Raw genomic sequence first — 18,168 nt, 5'->3', positions numbered from 1 at the left:
CCTTTTTACCTTAATTCAGGCCTATGCTGTGAGTTGAAAATCTCCGAAAGCTATCATACAAAAGCTAGTTTTCAAAAACTGCCCTGCTGTGCTGTGATAATGATGAGGAACTGAAGTAGCCCCGTGGCACACTGTCACATTCAACGAACTGCAGGGTCTCGAGAAGAAAAAGGACAGACAAGACTATTTCCTCGGCGTTCCCACTATATCCTCCACAGGCAGGTCACCTTAGGGAGATGACTTGTGTGTATAATTTGACTTCTATTAAACTGTAAGCTCCTTGCAGGAAGAGACTGTGGCTTTTTCAGGCTCCTACTTCCAGCCCCTGGCACAGAACGTGCCATTCAGTAGCTACTCCAAAAAGGTTCTTGAATGAACTACATTGATGCCCCTACCCCCAAGATTAAGAAAAAATAAATATATTCAAGACATAAAAAACTTGGAACATTAGGAAGAGCTACCAAATAACTCAAACTCAGAAGTTGATATGATACAGAACTTGACAAAAGCAGGAAATTAAATTAGAATTCAGAGACTGTTTGGGTGTTGCTATGGGCAGAGGTGGAAACTATTTTTCTGTCGAGGACTTCTCCAAGCTCAAGATTCAAACAAGAGACACATACAAATAAAAAAAATGTTTTTCCTTAACATGAGAAATAAATATTAGCAAAGGATATAACACATCCCTTAAATATAAGGGATAATTTAAAAATATACTTTAGTTCATATTATGATCCATTCAATGTAAAAGGAAGGCCAAAAAGGGTCGGAGGCAATATAAAATCACTTCAAAGGCGGCCACAGGCTCTAATGAGGACACACTCCCATCGTCAGCAGATATCGGAAACGGCTATCCACTAACAAGCATGCTCATAAGATCGGTATAAAATACATCAAATTAGCCATGTGCAGAAGCTTCCACATCCAAAAGGATTTGTAAATATACGACAGAAAGGAATGACTACCGTTTCAAACTCTCTCCAGGGAGATGGCAATCTAAATTGTAACTGAGACGTGTCAAGGCCAACAGGACGACTGCACAGGTTGAGTATCACATAACTCCAGGGCATGCCATTCATACAATGATGCCTCTTGGAGTTTTTACAGCTGTGAACAACCTGCATAACTGTATGTGGCAGTCCTGGATTTAGCTAACACAGCTAAGTGATGTGAAAGCAGAAACAGAACGGTTCACATGAACTCTAGAACAGGATGTACCGACAGGGATTCTACTGACATTTTGGACCAGATCATTCTTGGTTGTAGGGGGCTGTCCCGTGCATCATAGGATGTTTCGGAGCATCTAGCCTTCTCTGTGCTAGCATACAAAGCCTCCAGGTATACAGACTTTGGTTCCAAAGCCATACTGCTCCCCGCCTTGTCCAGAGGGGCAGAACAAGAAAACTCACCTAATGCCCTGACAATTCGCATCAGGACTTCCCCGACTTTCATTCTGGTCTCCGGAGTGTGCTTATCTTTACCGCGGTCATACTGAGCCAATAGGCTAAGCAAGATTTTCTCAGGGTACACATCTGAGAGCAGGGCAACCCCTGGGGTGGAAAACAAAAAGAAAGAATTCATTACTGGTTAGGATTGAATGGCAAGTAAACCCAGACAGCCCGCGATGGGATGAACACATAGATATTTAAACCCATCTCTGTAATTCTACCAGCAAGGGCTGCCCTTTATTTGGAGTGATAACATAGTGAGTGGAAATAACATGGGTCAGACTCCTGAGTTCTTCGAGTCCCAGCCCCTATCTGATCTGAGATCACTCCCAGCACTGACATTCTATGATCTATGGATTAGTCTCTTGAAGCAGAAGCTAGATGATCACATACCACGGCAGGGATTCACACAACAGCAGAAGACTGGATTAAATGCCTTCTAGGAATCCTTCTGACTCTGAGACTCAAGTTCTGTGACTAGTGCTGTCCCTGCCAACACACCAGCCTGAAGCACAGCCCTAATTCCTGTCTGCTGTAGTTCTCCATTCCAGCATGAGTTCTCGCTGTAAAACTGTCAATGACAAGAGCAATTTACACCAGGAAAGACCTTCAGAGTGTTCTGAGCAGGTTCAGTAGTAGACATATGCTCATGGCTGAGTTCCCTGGTCAGAAAATAGGGAAGATTCTGCTCGCATCCCTCTTCCTAGGATTTGCTGATCCTTTCTCCCATCATGCCAGTACCTCCTAAAGGTGTAATCTGCAATGGTGTTACCATTATCTGAGACCAGCTCCATATCAAGCAAACTTTAGAGAGGTGGTGGCGGGAGGAGGGGAGATGTAACCTAAGATAGGACCAGAAATAAAGCCCATGTTCTCAAAGCTATATAAACACAAATTCCAGGACTGGGGCTGGGGAAAGGATGGGAAAGGTTATATACTTCTAAAGATCAGTAAAGGAGAAAAAAAAAAGGAAGACAATGTGGATTTCAAAATATATCCAGGATGAGAACGCTTCTCACCACTTCCACCTCGGATGATGGACCATCATCTCTGGCCTGGTTTTTTGCAATGATCTTCTAACTTCTCCTGCTTCTATCCTTTCCCTCATTGCAGCTGGAAATTTTTAACTAAAACATCAGCCAGGCCCCATCATTCTTCCGCCCAAATCCCTCAGTGGTTTTCCTTTTCCCCTGAACATGAGCAGCTCCTAATTCCCGCCTCTGCTGTCTCTCTGACCTCATCTTTACCATCCTCTCCCTGGGCCCGTCTCCCAGCAACTCTGGCGTCCTCACTGTTTTTCTTAGAGTGGACCAAGCTGCTGCGGGCCCTGCATCCTCACCTCTGCCTTGGCTGCTCCTCCTCCAGGTAACCTCACGGCTTGCTCCCCAAGCCTCATCATGTCTCTGTTCAAATGTCACATTTATCATATATAAGATGGCAGCCTCCTTCACCTACCACTCTTTCTCCCTCTCCCTCTGCTTCATTCTTCTTCTCAGAACTTAATATTACCTGACATGTTATATATTTGCTTATTTATTGACTGTTCACCTCCTTAGAATGTGAACTCTACAAAGTCAAGGACTGTTTTGTTCCCTGCTATAGCTTCATGCCCAGAAGAATGCCAGGACATAGCAGGTGCTCAATAACTATTTGTTGAATGAATGAATGAAAGAGGTTCAAAAATAAAGTCTTGATATAAACTTCAGGAATTAAAGAAGACGTGGAAGGAATCATATAAATGCTTGAGAAATCTGTAATTATTTTTCACCTGAGTGTACCATTCTTCTGTTAAAACTTAATCTTGCAGGCAAAGTCTACGTACCGTTTGCTAGGTTGTAGGTTGTAATTCCATTCTCTTATAAATCAGATCTACACAAAGGCTGTCTACCTGCTGATGGTTACACCTGTCTGCCCATTCTCTTTTCTGCTCTCCCCACTCCTACCTTTTCATTGCTTCCGAAAAGCCTGGGAAGTCTCTGCATGTGGCCTTAAGCCACAGCTCCCTTTATGTGGCCTCCAATTTTATACAAACACAAGCTCTGCTCTTACGGGAGTTTCAGGCTGTGGCAGAACCGGAATTAAACAGCTTCCCTGCTGGCAAAATGTGACCCTGCATTTGTAGTTAGCTCTATTATGTAAAACAATGGACTTCTTGGAGGTCCAAGGTGGAGTTAGAGACATCCTAGCATAGAAAAACTATCTGTGGCTTCAGAAAAAAGATAAATGAATTGTTTACTAAAGGAAAGAAAGGAAAAAGCTTCCAAGTTTTGAAAGAGCCCCAAAGGAAAAGTGAATTGGTGGCTGGTAACTGCAATTCTGGTAGTTGTTGCATCGCTGATACATTACAAGACCTCGTACATATTATAGATGTGTAGCTATCATACCTACTTTCCATCAGAAGTTCCCAACTAAAAAAGCTGGTGCGTTTGTTTCCTTTTAAGAATATAGTTGTAACTTTATAATGGAAATCAGTAGAAAAATGGGATACGCCTTAGAAAAGTCTGATCTGCATCTAGCTTTCCTAAAACAAATCTATTACTAAAGTCCCTCTTACTGTTGTTTATGCCTATTTTCTCTCATTAATCTTTAACAGAGAACAGTTATTTACTTCTATGAGCATATCATCCCGCTATATATTTCAAAACCAAACGAGCTCTTGATTTCCTGTTTAGCAGACCGGCATTTTGGTTGCACACAGCATCTACTCTCTCTCCTGGTAACAACACGTGGTGTTCCTTTGGGAAATATACCTTCGCCACTTCTAGTCTACGTGGTTTGAGTGGAGTTAACTTCCCACTTTCTCTCCCTTCATGTGTGAACTCATATCCCAGGCTGATCGGTTAGGATACTCCATCCCACCCCCCCACAAGGATTGGCTCAGGAATGGGCAATAAGATTCAATCCTGGAGCCCACACTGGAATTACTGGGAGAGGTAAACTCTTTTTTCTTTTCTTTTTTGTTAAAGTTATTAACCTGAAGCTGCCAGTGGCCACATGTGGAGAAAGTCCACCCAAAAATGTTGCCAACACAGAAGCGGGTCAAGCCAAGAGAAGAAAAGAGAAAAGGAAGAGATTTGATGGCATGCTTTGAGCCCCTAGATCCAACTGTACTTCTACTCACTAGAGTCTTTGGATACATAAGCCAATAAATATCCTTTATGCATATGCCAGTTTGATATTTTTCTCAACCAAAAGAATCCTAACACAGCCTACTTCAGATTTTTGTTTAATTTCAGATTTTTTTTTTATTTTCTTTCACTTTTTACTTTTCCTATAATGCTAAACTTTTAATTCCACCAGGGAGCTTTAAATTCTCCCAATCTTGCATTAAATTGTTGCCAATAACAAAGTAGTTTCCTTGCTTCCCACAGTCCCATGTTAGCAATTGTTTATCTTCCTGCCGGCCTGCTCCACAGACTGCTGCCAAATGGCCCCTCTGACTGTTGAGTTTTATCTTCTAAGATACAGTTGCCACCTATGAGTTTATAAATCCAAAAAGGACAAGAACAGTTCCCTCCTCACTATTACACCAAGCAGTGATGAGAATCACATATGATGGTTAAGACTGTACAACAATTAAAAGGAATGAGATTCTGTGTGGCTGTTTTCATTTATTTGAAAAGTTTTCTGAATTTTGGCAACTGAGGAAGGCTGGCTATAACCTTCATATGACCCTTGGCCCCTCACACTTGATAATTCCTTTGTAATTTGAAAATGAGGTAATCTCTGGGTCAGCATAGGCTTCAAGGAAACATGACACATCAATCTCTTTGGCAAGAAGAACAAAACGATTGTGTGAGAGATAGCTGCTCCTGCTCTGATCGCAGGAAAATGACTATGCGTTTCAAGATGTGATATAACAGATAAAATACATAGTAGGTAAAGGTGAAACAAACTGGCAAGAGTTCATGAAGGCATTCTGACCTGTACTTTGGGGCAAAGCATAAAATATAGGCAAATTAACTTAAAAAACATTACTAAAAGCACTTTATGCAACAAAACGGAGACAGTCAACTTAGTAAAATAACTGTTCTTTCCCCTCCAATGACATTCATTACAAAGCCAGAAATGTATTCTGATCAAAACAGGGTTGACTTCAAGATGATGCCTCAGCATGCTACTCAGTGAGTTTGCAGACCTTCAGCAGTGGAAGTTATTTAGGTGTAGTCTCACTTTACACAGTGCACTTGCATTGTCGAAAAGACAGTCTGATTCTAAGGGTCTTTGCTGACTGGCTCTATCCCAGGAAACTTCTAAGCCATCCCCACTTCAAAACAACCCTGCCTCATTCCCCTGGGCAGTAGCCACCCACCTCCCCAAACAGCCACATCAACCTGGAAAACCACCTCTCCAAACCTCTCAGATATTTCTGCCAAAAACACTGTAAGAAACACAAACCCCCACACATTGTGTGATCCCTTTTAGATAAAATGTCCAGAATAGGCAAATTTATAGATAGAAAGTAGACTTAGTGGTTACCTAGGGCTGTGGGAGTTGGGGGAAAATGGGGACATGCTAATGGATGTTTCTTTCTGGAATGATAAAAACATTCTAAAACTGATTGTGGTGATGGTTACATACTCTGTGAATACACTAAAAAACGTTGAACTCTATACTTTTTAAGTGGATGGAATTATACGGCATGTGAGTTATATGTCAAAAAGTTGTTATAAAAAAATTTTAAGAAACTGTTTCATATCTACCCTTTTAGATTTTTAGAATAGAAGAAAAAGGGGAGAAAATAATATAGCACATCTTAAATGTAAAGGGAAACCTGCTGCCAAGAACAAAGTACCAGCTTCCTTTTGCATCCAAATCTGTTTGGGTTGCCCTTGAAGGGTGACAGTGGAAAGAGGGAGATAATGATTTGTTATTTCAATGGGAAAACAAACCAAGCACTTCACATTTCACAGACTCTGTCTTGCATGGGTAAGAAAAGTATTATTTTTAAAAATCTAAATTCTGTGGTAAGCCAGAAATTCTACTCTAGGAATTTATCCTAATAGATATCCTATCACAAGTATATTACTTATGTACAAAATCATACACTGTAGCACTCTGTAGTAGGAAAAGCTTAAAACAAATTCAGTGTTCATTAATAGAAGATTGATTAAGCTATGTTCATTCATACAATGGAATACAATGCATCCATAAAAAAATAAATAAGCTTTTAAAGAACTGATATGGAATAAACTTGTTAAGTGAAAAACAAAGTACCAAACAATGTGTACTTAATTCAACAATTTGTGTACATGGGAGAAATACACACTCATAAAATAGTTCTGAAAGGATCCACAAGAAACTAATGATATTGGTTGTTTCTAGGGAAGGAAATGAGGTGTTTGGGGGTTAGATATGAGAGAAGAGACTTCTTATTCTGTACCTTTTTGTACCTAATGAATTTTTAACTGTGTACTTATCTATCACATATAAATAAATGTAAGTTTTTTTAAAAATCTGTGATAAGGGGCATGGTCTTTTAAAATAGGACAGCCTCTTTAAGAGGTGAAAATGTAAAAAGAACTTACACTCAAAAAGAGCAGAATGACCACAAACACCTATATTTTCTTCCTCCTGAAATCTCACTAAAGTTAAGGAGTAAAAGAGGTAACCCACAAACAAGGATAAAGAGAATTTGATAGATGTCAAAGCTGAAGTCCGGATAAAGAGAACAAAAGTGGAAGAAAAAGTGACATGTATTTGATAGAACTGTTGGATTATTTGGAAAGCATATCAATAACTACATAGAAAACTAAGCAAATACATAAATAAGAAAGGAACACTGAACTGTGCTCAGCAATAAATAATATCCATATAGTCAGCAGCAAACACTGCCCAATGTTGTAGCCAAAATTGTGATGGGGAAAAGGGAAAGAAAGGGATATAGGTGGACATGTGCAGGTACGCATGTGTGTGCATGTGCTAAGTCCTCATCCAACATACAGAAAATGAGTAGGTGATGTCCAAAAATGTTTAAACCAGGAGCCGTCTGTATAAGCCTTTTCTTTGTAAATGGAGAGGTAATTACTAGAAAAAACTACTTAAAAGGGGTGGTGGTGGGGAAATGATCATCTCTGGAGACTGGAACTATGAGGGAGTAAGAAGTCGGGCAAAGGGCAAACTTTTTGACTCTTTACAAACTATGTTCAAAGTACATTTACTATAAAAACAAGTTCTTTTGAAAAACTAAAAAAAAGAAAGATATATATCTTTATATCTTTATATCTGTGGAAGAAACTCTAGTTTGAAAGAATAATGATGGTTAACAGAAGCGATCAGGCTCATGGAAATTTTCCCTCTGACTACAAAAAAGATAATTGTCAATCTGTGATTATCCTCTCTTGCAGCTCTAGGACACAAAGATAAGAAAGGTAGACACTATTACATTGTTTTGTATACCTGAAACTAATAAAAAAAAAGAAAGGTAGAAACTGAAGGGAAGGAAAATACTACCCTTTAGCAGGGTACTTCAGTTGTTTCATTTGAGACCTCTCATTGTGATGGAAACTAACAATAACATCAGCTCCAAGAATCCAGGAAGTTGCAAACTGGGGAAGTTGGTAATTAAATCAAGGAAGCATGGAGCTCAACTTAATAGCTGGGCTGTCTTTGTAATTAGAGTAAATTATAATGTCTAGCATGCCAATTTGATGTTAAGTTTCTCTAAGGCTCCAAAGTTGTGTTAAGTGTGGACAAGCCCTAACAAATTTATAAAGATTCAAGATGAATGAGTTTTACTTAGGCCTGAAGAAAAAACAGGGTTAGGCTAATAAGCTGTGAAGGCTAACTGCTAAAAATTTGTAAGAACTATACCTAGTATCTATTTCTTTAAATCAGCATCTAAATAATATATATATTTGAGCACTAAAATAATGCCCAATACATTTGCTTAAATTGTTTTCTAGGCTAGCTTGGTGGCTCAGGCGGTTGGAGCTCCGTGCTCCTAATGCCGACGGCTGCCAGTTCGATTCCCACATGGGCCAGTGGGCTCTCAACCACAAGGTTGCCGGTTAGGCTCCTCGAGTCCCACAAGGGATGGTGGGCTCTGCCCGCTGCAACTACGATTGAACACGGCACTTGGAGCTGAGCTGCTGCTGCGCTCCCGGCTGGCTCAGTTGGTTGGACCGCGTCCTCTCAACCACAAAGTTGCCAGTTCAACTCCCGCAAGGGATGGTGGGCTGCGCCCCCTGCAACTAGCAATAGCAACTGGACCTGGAGCTGAGCTGCGCCCTCCACAACTAAGATCGGAAGGACAACTTCACTTGGGAAAAATCCTGGAAGTACACACTGTTCCCCAATAAAGTCCTGTTCCCCTTCCCCAATAAAATCTTTTTAAAAAAAATTGTTTTCTAGTTCCCAATTTGAAGAGAAAAAAGGAAAAATGAGTGAATAATCTATATTTACTGACAGTTAACTATACTTGCTGGAAGCCATTTGGATCATGGAATATTATTATAATAAATAAAAATCTAATCAAAAAGACAGTAAAATTCCCTAACATTTGCCTAGTGTTTTCAATATGCCAAGGCAAAGTCCTAAGCACTTCATGTGAATTCATCCATTTAATGCTTCCAACAATCCTTTGAAGTAGGTACTACTATTTCTCCTAATTTTACTGAGGAAGAAGTTGAGGAACAGAGGAGTGAAAAATATGGCCCAACATAACACAGCTGCCACATGGCAGAGCAGAGCTGTAAACCTGCTCTCTGCTACCCCACCATGCAGCAGGGCCTAAGAGAAAAGAACTGCTGACTAGTACTCGCTTTGCAAACCCTAACTCCAAAAATACAAACCTTACATTTTCAAGTATGTCAGCCTCACTCCATGAAATTTACTTTCTGTTGGAACAGGCAGAATCCTCTACTGGGTCTATCTGGGCTTCAAAGGGACTGCTTTGTTCCCAGCTGGTATCTTTATATAGCACTTGGAAAAGGAAGGTAGTAACGTTAATGAAATTCACAAATGACTCTAACTTAAGAGGCTGTTGCCATTAGTGATGACAGAGGAGCCATACAAAAGGAAATCCAAAACTTGGATTTTAATGAGTTCCAGTTTGTTTTTTGTTTTTCAAGGAGTACACATTTTTATTGTCAAAACAAGTAAGAGATACAAGCATAACAGAAGACACAAACAAATTAATTGTTCAGATCATGTGAGACTCCAGCGCCTCTCTATGGAAAAGTCAGCTCAGCTCCTCACATAGACACGAGCCTGTCCAAAGCAAAACCAGCAGGGATTTGAGACAGTGATCAGGACAATGGCTGAATATGTCCACAATGAGGAGAAATGAACAAGTGCTTTCCCTACTGCCTTTGCTTAGTAGCTCTGTCTTTATACAGGTCATATGAGGCTCATTTGGGGGGAAATGATTGCAGAGAGAAATTTTTTTCATTCTTCCACCTCTCAGAAAAAGTTTCAGGCCTTGGCCTAAACACAGAAATCAAAATAGGGTAACACTAGTTTCACATGAACCTCAAGACTATAAATCAACGTACAGCTACCACCTTCTTTACTTTAAAAAAACTTAACGTACATTTATCTATACCAAACCAGTAGGCTGAATGTTCTCCCTTAGAAAGTTTTCAACCAAATTGGAATTAATCTCACTTTAAAGTACAACAAAGGATATGCAAGACTCGTGTTTGTTCTGTGACACTCAATGAAAGAGAAGTACTGTTCCAGCAGCACGGCCCCAGAGGTACTGCGGTAACAACTGGCTGTGCCAGAAAGCGAGGGGCTCCAGTCTCGGCACAGGAAGAGGGTTCCTGCCAAGTCTGGCTTTGAATAGTGCCCAGATCTCAAACAGATCGTAGGTGCCCCAAACGGACAAGGCTAGAGCGCAGGCAGCCACGCAGACGAGAGGGCCAAGCACAGGCAGTGAGCACCTCTGCGCCATGGCTTGTCCACGCTCGCGGGGAGCGTGGTAGTGGAATCGAGAAGGCTCAATTTGGGAACAACACAAATATTATTTACCTAGTAGGCAATAACCGCAGCCCTTGTCTAGGCTAAATGATACACAAATAGTAATGAGGCCCCCATACATCACTCTGAGATTATTTAGTCTAACTTTAAAGCAATACACAATGGCTTGTTCTATGCCAGGACAAGCTTTGCACTACTAATGTTTATCAAAAACCAATTATGTTTGCAGCTCTAGCCTCAGTGGAAAAGGTTTTTAAAAACAAAAAGCTTTCCTATTTCAGAGCCAAGGTACAAGGGAAGCAGGGGCAAGACAACCCCTACCCAGAGTCTCTGGAAGAGAAAGTTCTAGAAACCAGTAGATGTGAGCACATTCAAGTCACAGTGTTTGAGATTATGGGTCCGTGGAGATTGTTTCTTCCCTTCGACCATTGGTATGTCCATCTTGGGCCGCTGAAAGGTTGCTGGACCTTCGGCCATTCGGGTGGCCTACCCACGGATCAATCCCATTGGAGGAGGCTTCTGGGCTCTTCCATAGACCTGGGGTGGCAAAAACTCCCGAATCAGACTTCTTGAGGGATCTTGGTCCAAGGAGACTCCTTTTGTCTGCTGTGTTTCTGTCTTGATCCCACTTCCAGAATCCATGGTGCTGAGATTTGGGCTAGGTAAGGCTGTGAAAGAGCCAGAGAAGAACCAGCCTCTGAGCTTCTCCTTAGAGTAAGAGTGGGGGGTGGGCGGGGCTGACACCGGCTGCTGGTCTTCTCTCATTGTCTCTCCACTCTCTAACTAGTGTGTGGAGTGCTCTGCCACTCGAAGGTACTTGGTCTCCTGGGTGGTAAGGCCCTGGTGGGATGTATAGCCAACATCTCCCAGCCCTGCCTGCTGCTCAAAACGCTGCTCTCCTGGGTCTGTTTTGTGATCCGAGAATTCATGATGATGCAGGTAGCTTTAGCCTTTACCACAGGGACCTTGTCCGTACCATCAATGGCCAATGACAGGGTCACGCAGGGAAGGCGACACTGGCGAGGTGCTGATACCTGCACTCCAGGGGATGCGGCCCATGTCTGGTGAAGGAGGACTTATGGGAGTGGCGTCCTCCAGGGCATCAGCATAGCTCAGTATGTCCCACTGGGCAGGGATATCTTGCCTAGAGGCCCACTAGGCTCAAGAGCAGGCACTTCTGGTTGTGTCGAAGCCACTGAAAGCCTGGGATCCTGGTGCTTTTTCTGTATAGATTTCAGAGCTGAGTCCCTGCCACTGGAACGAAATGTGATGATTACACTGACAGACAGATTATCAGTGAGGAACATTGTCCAGCTGCTGCAAATAAGCAAAGTTGCTCAGAAAAGGTCCATCCATTCCAGAGGTTCTGTTCTGCTGCCACCGTGGAGCTGCCTGCATCCGGAACTCTGGCTCTAAGGAGGCTGTGAGGACCCACATCTCCCGAGACGTTGTGGCCCAGCTGGGACCCAAGCCACGGAATGAGCAGCACTGTGCCTGTGGCAACGCATAATGAGTTCCAGTTCTTAGGCAGTGATTCTCAAACACTTCCAGTTCACAACATCTTTATGGGCTACTGCAAGCCCCCTAAACCTCTTATTCTACCACGCTCCCCAAATAATAAAATAAAACCCAAAACAGCACTGAAAAGCTCAGCGTCACCTTCTCAGGGCTGTCTCTATCAAATTCCTCTGGGTGACAGAGAGGAAGGAGTAAGAACAGAGCTGAGAGAAGCTGAGTCCGAGAATGCCATGGTGATCAAGGTTCCGCTGTATGTACAGAAATAAAACAAAGCTGCCCTAATACTGACTGAAGGTGTTAAGTGAGGAAAGAAGGAAAAGAAAATAGCAATTAACCACTGCTCTGAGAGTAATCACTGTCCTGTGCGTTCAGAGAAACTTACATGTCAGCTGATCATGGGTGAGAAATAAGAAGCAGAATGTCAGTCATTTAATTCTCTTTATGTAGCTTGCAAAGAGTGAAAAAGCACGTTAACATTCTCTTTATGCTATATCAAAACAAACATTTACTGGTAAAAGAAAAGAAGGGCTTCTGATGGCTCGGAAAACAGTACGTGGTTCTCTTTTAGACTACCTAGGTAAGAAAATAAAGACCCCAAGATAGGTGGGCCCTGTGGGAGGAGTACCACCTGAACTTCGGATTCATTTTTTTCTAAGTTTCTACTGGCAGTTCACCTCAAGCCTCTGCAAAGAGAAACTGCAGAATCAGCAAAGCTGGCTGATGTGTCAGGTTCTCACTAGTTTTGAGAGAGCCAAAGCCTCCCAGGGGAGTTGTCACCTGGCCTGAGGCTCTAACAAGACAGGGCTGATCTTTCACATTCTCCAGTGTCTTAGGGCCCGGAGACTTGCTCTGGGCACCAGCAGTGATAGAGGCAAGATATGAACTCTCCTGAAATTCTCCTTTTTTTCCTCAGTTAAGCCTAGCAGATTGTCGTGATGAGACGATTAGGCAAGTCTTTGTGATGGGCGCTCCGGGCTAGGACTGGCTTAGAAAAAATGATTATTGTGAAATCAGCAACTACTGACTTGTAGGACTTAAACTGTAGTTTCATATGGAAACCAGGGGGAGATACTATAAATTTCCCCCAAAGAGCCCCTTTTCCCTTGATAAATGCACATACACAAATAAACGCGCTGCCTACAACTTCTGGGATTGACCAGACCTAGTCACCGAACCTCTAGGGTCCCTGAATAAGAGCTGTTTTCAGCTGAGCTGTCTCATCATTACTGGAAATGAAAGACAGAAATGTATTTTCTTCTAAATTTTGTCTAGTTTGAATTTAAGATTTAATGTTTTAATTCACCTGACAAATATGGTACATGACAAATATAGTACATGTTGCCGTTTCTGTTATTAGTAATAGTTAGCATATCAGATTTTCCATTTATAAATTTTGTCATCTCAAACAAGCACCTTCACTCCCAACCCTTTCCTTTATACTGCTGTCTCAATGAGCTTAACTTGAAGTTATTTTTACATTTTCACATACAGTTTTTGACCCACTGGTCCTTTCAGCAACCTAATAAGTGTTCTATGTCACAGCTTCTAATACATGCTGGTGAAAGACCAAACACACTGTGTCACTAGAGAATCAGTTAGCAGCAGAGCAGGGTGGCTCTATGAGATGTCATTTTCCTTGTATGTCCTTGTTATACTTGTAGACACATCTGGATGAAATTTTGCTGCTAATTTAACCATCTGGTTGCTGGGTTGCAAGATGAGAAATAATAGATATGTTTCATTTTATCTAATTAGTATTCTCTTAATAATTTTATAAATTGAATCACTTTACGGACTAAATATAGAAAAGTTATTAGTATGGTCTGGTTTCTAAGCAACCATTTCATTAAGAAAAGCTCCACTTGGGAAAAACATCTGTTTGTAAGTAAGACTTCTGCTGTAATCGTATAAATTAATGGCGAAAAAACCATGGTCACTCTGTGATTTGGTAATCGCTAGTTGTGAAAAGGTCAACGTGGGGGTACTACAACGAGGAAGCCATCTGTTTCAATCTGTGCTAGTCCCTGAAACTTGTTATCATGAAATGATTCAGTTTTTCTAAACAGCCACCTAATTTAAAAAAATATTATCTTCTGATTATAAAAGCAATAAATGTTTATACTGGAAATTGCAGAAAATATAGAAAAAAAGGCACAAATAATAAAGAGCACTTAAGTTTTCAATGCCTTCATATTAGATAAACGAATTCCACAGCTAAAAAATATTTTATTCTAAAACTACTGGCCATATGGTTTTTACCTTTCTCATGTGCAATTAGAATGCTTTTTTGTAATGGCTAAGGGCTATGTGTTGGACAACTGAGTTCAGAGATGTATAGAGATAGCCAAACACTGCATTTTATGAAAACAAGCTTAAAGAGAGACAGCATTCTCTGACAGTGGTAAGGAAAAGGTGACAAGTGTTGTGTGGCACGACACATCACATATGACATGTGTTATAAAACTCCCAGGTAGATGCCCTAAGACGGTGAGCTTTCATATTCTTTTTTTTTTAAAGCAGAACTTTGTTTTCATATGAAATGTTTAGAGGAGGCTCAGTGAGAGAAAAGCCACTCTATCCTCTGGGTAGAGTGGGGTTGCCTGGTACTTGGAGCTCACCCCTTTTTCTCTGATTCCCACGGTCCTGGAGGACACAGGCATTCAGTAGTCCTTCCGGTCTCCAGGCTCCTTCCTGCCACAGCACTGCTACTTTGCTGCTCCCTCAGTCTGGAACACTCTTCCCTTCTTTACTAGAAGAATTCCTAATCACCCACCAGGTCTCAGCCTCTACGTCCCTTCCTCCTTCCCTGCTCTGTCAGGTAAAACGACCCTAAGACAGGCTCTCTTATCACAGGATACCTTTTCTTCACAGCACCTGTCAAAGCCACATTTCACATTATTTTGTGTGATTACTTGATTAACAGTTACCCCGCATCATGTCCTCCCGGACGCCACATGTAAAGCCATGAAGGCAGTACGTGACGGTTTTTCTCAGCAATGTGCCCTCCCACATAGTAAGTGCTCAATAAATATTTGTTGAATGAATGAACAAACATTTGTAACCATCAAGGGAAAAAAAAACAATGGTCAAAGATATTTTACAATTCTTTCTGTCCCTATCTAGAGTCGGGTTACCAATAATGGAAAACAAAGTTGGATATAAGGGCTAAAGTGCTTCTAAAACAGCCTTCTCCTAAGAAAGAAAACTTCAGCAGTCATGCCCTGGCAGGTGATCTGACCAGGTCTTTGGTAGCTCCATGTCTGTAATCCATTCCCTGAGGCTCAGTTCATTCCCAACCTTCCAGCCTCCTCAGGGACAGCAGAGATACCACAGGTCAGGAAATAAAACCAAATTTAAAATCTAATATATAAGAATCTCAAAATGAGTTTCCAAAATTGTACCATTTAAGTGCACTCTTCCACCTCTGCCCTAGATCTTGAAGTGACCGAAGAGGGGTAAATTGATGCTTCAGTCAGTTAAAAATGTTAAACTTATGATTCAGCAACAAAAGGAACTATGTCAGGGTTAATAAAAAATATAATTGGGTTTATTAAGTGTGTGAACAGCTTCAAAGATCATCTTAATCATATCTGGTGAGATTAGGAATTTTAATTTGTATTTGAAATGAAGGGTAATGTAGGCTGCTTGCTCTTTAATTTGGGAGGGAAAGCCAAGAGCAGGGTGCAGCTCTAGCTGTTATCTCAAAGTAGTTCCAGTTCATCAAAATGAATTGATTCCTTAGAGTAAAGGAATATACTTAAAGATAAGTCTAAAGAGGAAATTGCTATTTTACTTTGAGCTCTCTCACTATTTTATCCTCCTTAACTTGCCTCCAAATTCCAATTTTACTAAAGAAAGGGTGACTCCAGGGCAAAATTTAAATAGCTGCTCTCCAGGGAAGGTACTTAACATCTTCTTAACGGCTTGCAGACATTTAAGCAACTGACACTAACCCAAGGTATTTCACAATTGCCCTCTTGGTAGTGAATCCTGCCTTTGTGATAGCTGGCTTACATGAATAGGAGGTAAAGGATTTGAAATGAGCCCTGAAAACCAAGAAATTAAGAAGTATTTAATTGCTTAGCTCAAAATGTCAGGATCCATGGCTTAATTTTGCTGTCTGTAAGAGCAGAGGCCATGATGATTTGAGAAAGGTGAGAAGATGGAATGAAAAGAGGAGGGAGGTACAGAGAGGGATAAGAGCCTTGGCTGTGGAGTTGACTCCAGACTCTGTCACTCACTGGGTGGCCCTTCACTTGTAACCTATGAGCTTTGGTTTCTTTGTCTGAAAAATGGGGAGATAAAGACACTGACTCCCATAGGGTTGCAGTGCGGAGTAAATGACGTAATTTAAGTTACATCTGATATGTGGTTGCTGCTCAACAAATCACGAGTGAAAATAAGAACAAAGGAAACATAAGTACTAACTATCCACAAGCATGATACTTTCAAATCCAGAGCCCATCACCAAGACATGGCTGGTGGGCTGGTAACAACAAGCACTGCCCCCCAGAGAAGCTCAGATGTCTTGGCATCCCAACAGCTTCTGCACTCCAGCCCAGGCCCACTCTCCCTGTTCATGCCCACTCTGCTCCACTAACAACTTGAACTGCTTACCTTCCTTTATACCTGCCGCTCTTGAATATCTTCCTATCTTTGCTTTTCTTTCAGTCTTCATCCCCTCACTCCATCTACACATCTAAATCCTGCCCATTCATCCTTCAGAGTCCTTAGAGCTCCATGAAAAACTACTGTTCAGAATTTTTTTAAGTTTAAACTTAATTTTTTTAAGTTTAGTATATTTATAAGGTTGAGGAATGATCACCATCCAGTTCCAAAACATTTTCATCACTCCACAAAAGAAATCTCATATCCATTATCAGTCACTTCCCATCCTCCTCTCCTCCCATCCTTTGGCAACCACTAATCTATTTTCTGTCTCTATGGATTTTATCTATTCTGGACATTTCATATGAATGGAATCATACAATACGTGGCCTTTTCTCTCTGGCTTCTTTCACTTACCATGTTTTCAAGGTTCATCCATGTTGTAGCATGAATCAGTACTTTATTCCTCTTTATTGTCAAATAACATTCCATTGTATAGACATACCACATTTTATTTATCCAATCATTGAGTGATACACATTTAGGTTGTTTCTACCTTTTGGCTATTATGAATAATGCTGCTATGAATACTCATACATAAATAAGCTTTTATGTGGACATAGGTTTTAATTTCTCTTGGGTACATATCTAGGAGTGGAATTGGTGGGTCATGTGGTAACTATGTTTAACCTTTTGAGAACTGCCAGACTGTTTTCCAGAGCAGCTGCATCATTTCACATTTCCACCAGCAGTGTATGTGGGTTCCGATCCCTCTGTGTCCTCATAAATTGTATTACTTTAAAATAAGTTATTTTAAAATGTCCTTAACTGGTATCAGAAAGGCAGCAAATATCAGAAGGTCTATAGAGACAACTACATGTTTATGTAACCACAACCTCAGTCAACTGCATACATCCCAGGATTGATTTCTGAAGCCTCTTTCCCAATGCTCAAACCATGCTGATGCCCTCAGTGCTGAAACAATGCTGACCTTCAATGGAAAGCAGGGCAGGCAGTGTGAGGTAATACACTCTCATATTCCACTAATGGAAGATGAGTTGCAAAGATACACACACAGATTGCTTCAAAAATAATAATGTAACACATTGCCAAATGAGCAAAACCACACACAAAAAAATCAAGCAAACATGAGGTCAGCACATTATTGTTAACGAGAGAGCTGATTTGTAGTGAAACTATTTCCTATTTCCCATCAGCAGGCTGCTTCTCCTGTACCAAAGGCCATCTGAAAACTCAACCCTAGTACCTTGGGAATAGGAACAATGTGGCACTAGGGTTACTCTGCCCTGTGGCAAGAACATAGTCTTCAGAGTCAGGGAGATTTAAGACTCAAATCGTGATGCTGACATTTAGTATCTGTGTCACTTTGAGTCAGTTTCTTAAACTCATTGAGCCTAAATTCCCTCATTTGTAAAATAGGGATAAGAATTCCTAACTTGCAGGGTTGCTGTGATTGACACATAAGAGGCACTCAATAAATGGTAACTTCTATTGTACTTACTGACATTTCTCTTATATGGTAATTACCCAGGGCAATCTTGGAAAGTGAGCATAACTAAACATGAAGTAGCCAGTTCATCTTTTACCTACAAGTAAAAGTATTAAACTGCTAAATATTCTGATGTGAATCTGAATGTACCAATCTTTCACT

At 41.0% G+C, this 18,168-nt stretch overlaps 1 protein-coding gene and 1 pseudogene across 1 annotated transcript in view; both read right to left on the bottom strand.

The window, feature by feature from the left end:
• The window catches only part of TANGO6 (transport and golgi organization 6 homolog), a 141,909-nt gene that overhangs the window by 57,618 nt on the left and 66,123 nt on the right, over nt 1-18,168 (bottom strand). The window contains exon 15 of the mRNA XM_033128876.1: nt 1,410-1,550. Within this exon, the coding sequence (XP_032984767.1) occupies nt 1,410-1,550 (141 nt within the window). The remainder of the gene's footprint in view (nt 1-1,409; nt 1,551-18,168) is intronic.
• LOC117035163 (putative monooxygenase p33MONOX) lies at nt 10,447-11,731 on the bottom strand (annotated as a pseudogene).

Source organism: Rhinolophus ferrumequinum, chromosome 15 (genome assembly GCF_004115265.2).
Source record: "Rhinolophus ferrumequinum isolate MPI-CBG mRhiFer1 chromosome 15, mRhiFer1_v1.p, whole genome shotgun sequence".
Classification (NCBI taxonomy): Eukaryota; Metazoa; Chordata; class Mammalia; order Chiroptera; family Rhinolophidae; genus Rhinolophus; species Rhinolophus ferrumequinum.
This window is presented reverse-complemented; position numbering and strand designations above follow the sequence as displayed.